The sequence below is a fragment of the Macrobrachium nipponense genome, chromosome 17 (assembly GCF_015104395.2).
Source record: "Macrobrachium nipponense isolate FS-2020 chromosome 17, ASM1510439v2, whole genome shotgun sequence".
Lineage (NCBI taxonomy): Eukaryota > Metazoa > Arthropoda > Malacostraca > Decapoda > Palaemonidae > Macrobrachium > Macrobrachium nipponense.
The window spans coordinates 82589612-82599820 of record NC_087210.1 but is presented as its reverse complement, the minus strand read 5'-3'; the positions used below and the strand labels follow the sequence as shown (position 1 = coordinate 82599820).

General features: G+C 39.8%; 1 protein-coding gene across 1 annotated transcript in view; it reads left to right on the top strand.

Moving 5' to 3' along the window:
- The window catches only part of LOC135196377 (facilitated trehalose transporter Tret1-like), a 30643-nt gene extending 21370 nt beyond the window's left edge, over positions 1-9273 (top strand). The window contains exon 9 of the mRNA XM_064223167.1: positions 8261-9273. Coding sequence (XP_064079237.1) covers positions 8261-8443 — 183 coding nt within the window. The 3' untranslated portion in view covers positions 8444-9273. The remainder of the gene's footprint in view (positions 1-8260) is intronic.
- The last annotated feature ends 936 nt before the right edge of the window (positions 9274-10209 follow it).

Here is a 10209-nt window from a genome sequence, read left to right as displayed (position 1 = left end):
GCTTAGGTGATGTTGCAGGTGATCTACGATCTCCATATCCTGAAGCTTCGCCACCCAACACCGAGATAGGCGGAGAAATAATGTCTCCTGGCAAAAAAGGGTGATGAGGTCGTAGGAACCTCCGATTTCTCCAATAGATGCGCCCACTCCCAGTCTTCACGAGGTAATCCCTCCTCGTGCCAATTCCGACCACAACTCCTGTTTTATCCTATAGTTTTGTCTTAGGGTCTTGCAGATCCACGTACATACCAAGGTTCAGCTTAGAGAGTGAGTGGTCTAGTAGTGGCATCATATCGTTCCTTTGCCTGCTGCCGAAGGTACTTATAGGTCTTGCAGATCCACGTACATACCAAGGTTCAGCTTAGAGAGTGAGTGGTCTAGTAGTGGCATCATATCGTTCCTTTGCCTGCTGCCGAAGGTACTTAGCCTTTATGTCACATTCGTCAGCTGTACGTTGCCATTCCTTTGCAAATGAACGGTGATGAGCCGGAATCCTGGAACGCAAAGGATGTCCAAACAGGATTTGCGCTGGAGATCTACCGTCCGCCCGTGGAGTATTCCTGAGCTCAAGAAGCCCTCGTGCGAACTCATCCTCATCCAGCTTGCCATTTCCTGTGGTCGTCAAAATCAACTTCTTGATAATCTTCACGGTAGCTTTGGCATGACCATTTGCTTTTGGATTATAGGGCGATGTCACGCGGTGTTCCACCCCCCATCGAGCAAGGAAACGCCGCAATGTTGATGAAGCGAACTGCGGTCCTCCATCCGTTTTCAGTACTACAGGCACACCTGTGTCTGAAAATATTGGCCTCAACAAGCTAACTAGTTGAGCTGCAGAAGTTGATCCATTGCACGAAGATACATACGGCCAACCTGATAGGCGATCAACGTACACAAGAAATGTCTTGCCAGAGATATGAAAATAATCAGCAGACACGGACTCAAATACTCGACTTGGCAAGTCTTCCTGCATCAAAGGCTCATTCTGCTGACCTGGTAACAGCTCTCGGCAACGAGAACAAGACTTCACTGTATTCTCAACGTCCCTGTCAATCCCTGGCCAATATATAGTCTGGCGTGCTCGACGCTTGGTGCGGTCCACTCCTTGGTGAGCATCAAGTAGACACTGCAAAGTTTCGCTATGCAGGCTGCGAGGTATGAGAAGTCTAGGTCCGTAAACTATCAAACCATCATCCACGGCCAGCATGTCCCGAATTCCCCAGTATGCTCGCAACTCTTCTGGTAAGCTATGCTTATGATCTGGAAATCCTTTCATTATTACATCTCTTAATGACTGATATTCACCATCATGTGCAGAAGCATCACGAATCTTATCCAGCGTCTGGTCCCGTAGAGGTGCTAACCTTATGCCCTCCTCACAAGTAGCTAATAAAGACGATACAACAGCAGCATGCAATGGATCTGCATCATCCAGCACATCATTGTCCTCAACAAGGTTCTGAACTGGTGAACGAGAGAGTGCATCCGGCATGCTGTGACATTTCCCACTTTGCCACCGTGCAGCAAAAATAAATCTGCAGAGTTTCATCCTCATTCGCTGCAGTCGAGGATTTTCTATTTCTCCAAGAAGTTTTGAATTGAGAATAGGAACAAGTGGTCGATGGTCTACTACCAGGTCAAAATAAGGCAAACCAGCCAAGTAAACACTGCATTTTCTCACTGCCCAAAGTACAGCAGCCATCTCAACCTCAATTACGGCATACCTAGTTTCCGCATCCGTTAAAAACCTGGATCCACACTGGATGAGCTTCCAAGCGCCTCTCCATGTTGTTGCAGCAAAACAAACCCCATACCATGCAATTTGGATGCGTCAGTTTGAAGCATAGTAGGTAAAGATGCATCAAAATGAGCTAAAACAGGAGAAGCTATGAGTGCTTCTGTAGTTTTCTCGAAAGCCACGTCATGCTGAGGGGTCCAGCACCACTCATTCCGAGGTTTAAGCAGGTCCCTGAGTGGCTGTGCAGCAGCTGCAATCGCAGAAGAAAAGCTCCCAAGCTGATTGGTTAAACCCATGAATGATCAGAGATCAGTGATATTTTGTGGCTTTGGAAATTCAGCTATAGCTCTCACCTTCCGAGAATCTACGCTATAACCTTCATGATTTATACTGTAACCACAAAATTCAACATTAGGTTGAGCAAATAAAATTTTGTCAGGATTTAAGGTCATTCCAAATTTGTCACATTTTTGGGCAAGTGTGATCACATGGGCTAAGTGGTCACGGTAACTAGAATCATACACCAAAATATCATCAACAATTTTGACAGTACGTGGAGTATCTCCCAAAGCTTGATCTCCTCGACGATTGTACTCATCTCCAGATGATATAAGCCCCATTACGGCTCGTTTGAATCTGTAACGTCCCCAAGGTGTGATGAAGCAAGTAAGATCCTGATCTTCTTCAGCAATTTTGATTTGGAAGTATCCCATCTTCGCATCCAAAGTAGTGAACCACCTGGCTCCAGCATCCATTGACGATATAGCATCATGAGGGGATCGAACTGGATATGTAGGTCTGCGCACATAGCGGTTAAGTCTGGTAAGGTCTACACACAACCGCACACCACCCATCTTCTTTGCAATAGGGACCATCGGATGACACCATTCGGTGGGGTAATCAACCTCACCAATTATATCCTTAGCAAGCAAGTCATCTAGCTGAGCTTTAATATCCGATCTCCAACAATACGGAATGGTGCGTGGTGCGGTCACTGCAAAAGGATGTGCATCTGCTGACAGCTGAATCCTCATAGGACCTCCCTGCATTTCCCTTAGAGTAGCTGAAGCATCAAATACATGAGGATAAGCAGAAATGATGGAAGCTGCATGTTCTGCACGCTCTGCTTCTGTAGGGTCTCTGCTGTGTGGCCATCTTGGCAATGCCACTAGTACAGACACCAAACTGCTGGTACTTGCAGACTGCACAACATCCTGTGTGTTAGAAGTCACTTGTGGCTCCAAAACCTTCCTGGTTCTCGATGCTATATGTGGTTGCGACACTGAACATGTAACATTCTGTATTTGCGCTGGAAAGTTTTCTGGTAATATTCCCAGTGCTACACAATCAAACCAGCTCAGAAGTGCACCTTTCACTTCCTTGACGACTGACACAACTGTTGTCGTACTACGATTCCCCAAAGTTAAAAAAGCCTCAAAAGTACCCATGTTAGTGAGAGGGTTGATGATCTGCTGCAATGAGACCACCCATAATGATCGGCTCCAGTGAACTCTCATGAATTCCAAGAGATTTAGCGTTCTCAAGTCCTATCACAGTTGTCTCCGCTCCAGAGTCAGGTGTCCACATAACTGAACTTGATCCTTTGGGGTGAGTGGTACTGATGCAAATCTGAGGGGTTGGACGTGATGACGCACAGTTGCTGTAAGCATCTCCAATGACACGATATAGATTCTGCTTTGAAGGCTTGAACGTGCTTTTATTATTTGTTTTCTTCTTCTGAGGAGACAGTGGCTGTCCCTTTGACCTGCACACTACTGCAAAGTGACCTTTCTTTCCACATTGTTTGCAGTCCCTGTTTAGAGCCTTGCATGCCATCTTATCCCGATGGCGCTCACCTCCGCACCTAAAGCACTGCTGCTTTAAATGGGCTGCCTTCTGACCTTGCTTGTATTGGGACACTCTTGAAACATTATATTTTTCACTGCCCCGAATAACAGCACGACTGGCATTTGCATTTTCCGATGCTCTGCAAATATCAATAGCCATCTGCAAAGTGAGCTTCTTTTCTTCTAACATATGTTTCAAAGCCTCTTCATCTCTGGTTCCAACGATGATCCTGTCTCGTAGTCTGCTGTCCATGCAGGTTTCACAAAAATCACAGAAAGAAGCAATCTCTTTAATGCTGCACAAAAAATCATCAAAGGTCTCGTGCAACTCCTGGACTCTTGTATGGAAGTCGCATCGGTCCACGATGACATTCCTTTGGTTGCGCAAGTGCAACTCCATGGCATCCAATATATTCTTCAAGTCTGCTCCATCATCCAGTGAGAGACCATATCTCAGAGTGCGGGTCCAATCATCGTCTAGCACGGAAATCAATGCTGACCGCTGCTCAGCAAGAGAGAGAGATGACATTCTTGTCAACACTGCATGTCCCTCATACTTGTGACGCCACGAACCAAACTCTTTAAGAGATACAGAAGACGACAAGTGTGGTGCAGGAACTGCCCTTGCCTGAGACTGATTCCTATGATGTCCCGAGGTACCAGCAAAACCCTCTAGAATTGCGGTTAAACGTTCTTCCCTTTTCGTAGCTGCTTCTTGAGCCTGATGAGCCATCTCTGCTTGCCTTGCCACAAGTGCTGCCAGTTGTTCGATTTGCTTCTCCATCGTGTACGGGTACTAAAGATTTAACACTGTACTTCTTGAACGACAGTAGACAGCATAAACAAAACCAATCACTGCGCCATGTTGGATTTCTGTTTCATGGCAGGGCAAGAAAGAACACAGAATTCGTTGTTTCATATATTATGGAAACTTAACTGTATGGCAGCTTAACAGAAACTAAATATACATTGTAGATTTCAGTAAAAGGTAAACAGTAATAATTACAGTACTCATCAGTTTGAGTAAAAGGTACAATTATAATAAATACATTGTTACGCATAAATACAGTATGTAGTTATACAACTAATTACACCAAAGTGTAGTTAGCAATCTCACAGCCAGGATATCCGAAAAATCTTCAGGCCCCCTTTTCATAAGACAGAAAGGTAGTGCAATTTCTCTTAAAGGTATTAGACAACAAATACTCTACTTTATTAAACAGGCCAACCCGGATTCAGTCCTACATGTCCATGATATCCGAGCAGTGGCTACCTCCATTAACTATTTTCACAACATGAATTTCGAAGACCTGAAGAAATATACGGGTTGGAAATCTCCAGCAGTTTTTAAACGCCACTATCTCAAGAATTTAGAGGCCCTTAAATTCCCAGCAGTTGCTGCAGGGAGCATAGTCTCCCCTGAATGATGAATCTTATCAAACTCCTTTCCTTAGCCTTTGATTACTTCTTTTCCCTTAATACTCTCTCCTTTCTACCTACCTCGCTCTTATTCCCTACCAAACCTCTCTCCTCCAGGTCGTGAGGGTTGGGTCGTCATCCCGCCAGTAGAATATGCATATAGTTTTATGGACCTGTCTGTACATACCCTTGTATATTGCTTCAGATACCAGGCTTAGTTATCTTGTTAGTACTAGTTCTAAGCCATAATTTAAGTCTTAGTGTATACATAAATAAGTAATTTTATGCCTCATTATAGTGCATTTTAAACATTTTTATTCTCTAAATGAACATTGGGTTTCATTAACCCCTTTTTTATATACTTGTTTGGTATCTGTTAAGCTTGGATGGGAATTCTCTGATACCTTTTCACCGGCAGACACAGGTCAAACTCAGAAAAGGGATTTTGACGAAGGAAAAATCTATTTCTGGGGGAAGACCTGTGTCATCCGGTGAACCCACCCCTTCTACTCCTTTTTCCCACCCTTAACCAATCCAAGCTAGGGTGTCTATTCCAGAAATGTAGAGGGCGCGCGGGTCGGGTGGTAGTAGCAAGAGCAAGAGCGAGGTAGGGGGAGTAATCTTCGTAACGGCTCTCGCCGTGGGAGGGATTTTGGAAAGGAATCTTCTAATTGGCAGAAGACCTGTGAGTAGTGGCTTCCACTCGCCTTGTACTTTATACCCGACACCCTCTGGGTGCTCGCACGAGGGTAGTAACCTCAGCATACCATGCTAACTTTTTTCTCTGGTATATCTAGAATTTATTTATACTTAGAAAAGTGAGTTACAGGACATTTCACCGGGTGACACAGGTCTTCCCCCAGAAATAGATTTTTCCTTCGTCAAAATCCCTTAATTAGGCTAATATCATTTTATGGACTGTAATACCATTTAATTCTTTCTGCGTGAGTTTCTAGTTCCAATTAAGAAAATTTTTCTGTTGTAGAAATACTTGAAATGAGGTATTAAAGCTCCTATACAGTATTGGGGGTTTTTATCAGTATATATTAGAGTTTTTAATGTTTTGCTTCTTGCTTTGTTTGATTTGTGTAATTTTTTCCAGTATCTTGGCAGCTTATTGCTTTTGCTGTTGATGTTTATTGTAACTTTATTTTATAACACCAGTATCTTGTCAGCTTATTGCTTTTGCTGTTGATGTTTATTGTAACTTTATTTTATAACACCTTTGCAACAATGCCATTATGTAACCTAGACCAGATGGAAAAAAATGGGAAATAAATGGTGTAGCCTAACCATAAAGTGATGAATTTGCTTCTTGAAAGTTATACTAATTAGGCCAAAGTTGTACTCTTAGCTCAATAAGATCTGCTTGCTAGTGCACTCTAAAATACACAGAAATTTGTAAGTCATGCCCATTCTACATGTACTGCTTGTAACCTGTATTTCTTCTTTGTTATGTACATCTGACAATTCTTGTCAACTTTGCTGGTATCCCTTTCTCTCAGGTAACTCCAAACCTTATAGTGTGTCATTAAGACTATAAAAATGATATATGTCACTTCTCAGTCATTTCCGTCACTTGCCCAAATGCAAATATTGCATGTGTTATCCATCTACAGAGCATGAAAATTAAGCTTTTCAACTTTTATATGTAACCGTTCCCTTCTTTAAGTTTCCCATGTGTTATTTTTTCCCATATCCTCTTGGTAAGAAAAGTTAGTTCTATGTGTCTGTAGCGTTGGCACACTCGTCGTGGTAGTACTTTTTCCTTAATAATTAAAATTAGATTTCCTTATCATCTTCTCAGGCATCATCTCCTTTGCATAGAAAGCATTAGATTATACAAAAGCCCTATCCTAATTCATACAGGGTAACCAGCTCGAGAAGAGACGTTGTTAGGCTCAGAGGTCTGGATAAACTAATCCTTTATAATAAATAAATCCTCTATGTTATTACTGTGTGAGAATGTCATTGTAGTCGATCACATTTTTATTCTTGATTTTCCTCTGTCCCATCTTTACTTATCAATTCATTACAGTTTAGTATTTCCTTTGGTGTTCTATCTTCAAATGCAGCCCTTGGAGTTTCCATACTTAGCAGTCCTTCACAATTTTAAACTTTAACTAACATTTTACACTCACCACTTTCTCACTCTGCCATGTATTTATCCTTCATTATACAGTGAATAATATTTTTGGCTCAGTGCCTGAGATTTGGCTGTTAATACCATCCATACGCCCTCATCCAATATCTGTAATTTTGCTCTATTTTTTTAAGCAAAATCATTATACTCTCTTCATCTGTTCTGACTTTTTCATTTTTTACCAACTGTAAAACTGCATTTCACCATCAGGCCTCCTTGTTATGAGGATTTTATCATTCTTAAGTACGTATTATGTGCTTGTGTACAAAATTTCATTTGTTATACGTAACTGTTACTGCTACTAGTTTTTTAGGATATAAGTGCTGCATGTGAATTATATATATAAAACTGATGCCAAACATTTTTATGAATGATGATAAAGTACTACTACTGCTAATGCTATTGCTGCTGCACGAGCTCTGAAGTTTTTTTTTTAGTTCTTCATCTGATTCTTTTGCCTGGCAACTTGCACTAATTTCAAACAAACCTTTTCTTGTAATCATCAGCATCATTTTTGTTCCCATGAAGACCTGTTAATTGCTTGTATGTATACATCTGTATTGTTTTGAGATATTTGTCTGCATTATAAATATCATCTCATAATGTTGTCGAGGATTGTCCGAAGACATTTTTTAAACTTCTGTTTTGGGTCCTCGTGCATGCAAGGTGTTAAGGAACTGCAGTAGCCATGATCTTGAGGAGATTCAAGCTAATACAATAGTACTTAAGTATAGTACACTACGCTTTTATTTTACTGCTTGCTTTCATTGGATTAATTTTTGTACACCTAGAAGTTGACTCGCTTGCTATTTTTGTTATATGTTATTTGCAAAAAGTGAAAAATAGACTGTAGACATCTTTGAAATTCAATCTGCAGTTTTGAGTACGAAAGACAGCATGTAATCTGTCCAAAAAGATGTATAAAGAACGATTATTTTACGAAGATATAAGGAAAAGAATTGGTTAATGTGATAACATAGAAATATTGATCATCTGCCGATACACAAAAACTGCTGTCCAGGTTAAGATACATTTAGACTGGCCCTTAGTCTTTAAGAAGATGTAACAGGCTGATATGTTCCCTCTGAAGAAGGTGGTCCTCATTCTTTGCAGCTTTCTGGCATCTGCATGGTGATAGGAAGCTTCTTCAACTTTGCAACGTTGCAGTTATTTTCACCCCTTCAAGAAGCCCTCACTACTGCTGGCATCTACTGGTTCTATGCATTTGTCTCTGCCGGTGGGATCGTCTTCACGCTTGCTTGTGTCAAGGAGACAAAAGGACGCTCAGTTGGATAAAGAGGATTTTCTCTATTCATAAACTCTCACGACTATTGAACTACCATAAGGAAGGATGGATGAGCTACCATTTATATGTTGATATTTGTATACGGCTACTGTCAGCTAGGATATTATTCCAAGATATGGCTCTTAATAATGATGGCAGTTTATTTCCTAATGTTTTTTGCATATATGTTTACTGTACTATTGTGATATATATTAGTACTAGAGTCTAGACTATGTGACTTTAACAGTGAAGGAAATCTGTGATAAAATAGGAATAACTTTGCGTGACTTGTCTGTTATGCCTCAGAAAACTGCAGGGGAAAGTTAAAATGAAGTTTGCTGTTTGCCATTTCATTTAAGTGAGGCCTCAAGAGTAAAGCAAGCCACCATAAAAAAATAATTTTAATTCATTATTTGTTTATTGTGTATGTATTTTTTTGTATTTCTTACTGTACATATGATTATAAAACGTTTGGAATTATAATATGGAAACACTCGTACATATGTATGAATAAGTATGTTGGTCATTTTGCATCCATATCTGAAATTTGTTCACCTGAATAGGTTATTAACCCAACCTTATGAAACTAGTAACCATTATACTATTATATTGGAGTTTGCTATTTTGTTACCATAATCATTTTATTGGAATTCATCATTTTGAAACCTAGACCATTCTTCATTATTTCAATACAAGAAGATTTTCTTGGATTTTTTTTTAAACCAAAACCATATTCTTGGAATTCACTATTCTGAAACAAAGACCATATTCCTAGAGCTCATTATTTTTAAATAATTATTTTGTAACAGAAAGTATACTTCTGAGTAAAGTTTGTAGCAAAGAGTGTTTTGTTGTGTCCTAGAGTGAATATATATTAAGGATTTAAAGCTTTACCTTTTACTGGGAAAATGAGATAGTCATATGCTGTTATTCTGTCATGGCTGACATGGCAAGTATATCATTCCAGAAGAAATGTCAGTGAATGTATGAATAGACCACTCGTTTTTTTCCTCAGGGATACTGATGAACGTGCCTTTTGAAAAGATAGAGATTACAAAACTAAGGAAACAAAGAGGGCAGTGAGTTTCAGGTCTTAGAGACAAAAAAAAAAAATATGAATAATGAAAGGATGTAATTCTGATTTTTATGCCTCCACACAGAGGAACCTCAGCATTGCAATGAAAATGGGAAATTATATAAAGTGGTAATATGTCCTGATTGTGCACTAAACTTAATAGTACAGATGTGACGCAACAAGGGATGTTATGGATTTCTTGAAAGCTTGTGATCCAAGAAGAACCTTTGTCTCTTGCAGAAATGATAAAGATGTGAAATTATAGAAAGTAATATTTCATAATTAAGACTCCCTTGGAAGCAAGTGGTTTAAATAGATCGCGTTTCCACTTGTTTTTTTAATGTTGGACGTACTAATTCTTACCAGTTAATTGTAATGGATAGGAAATTATTCGATAAAGAAGTGTGACAGATTGTAACCAGAATTCGAAACTATTTTTATAATTGTTTACAGATTGTAGACAGAATTCGAAACTGTTTTTATAATTTTTTATGCAACCCCATACATCTTAATACTTAGAATTGGGTTCAAATAGTGATATGCATAAACCATTTTAGGTACTTTAGACATTAGTCACACTGTCAGCTATACAGATATTAGAGTACGTAATGAGAAATATTTGTAAATTATGGTTTGAAGGAGCATTAATAAGTTGCACGGCCCATTTTCTGTACTTTTAACATATTTAGAACAAAGTATTGG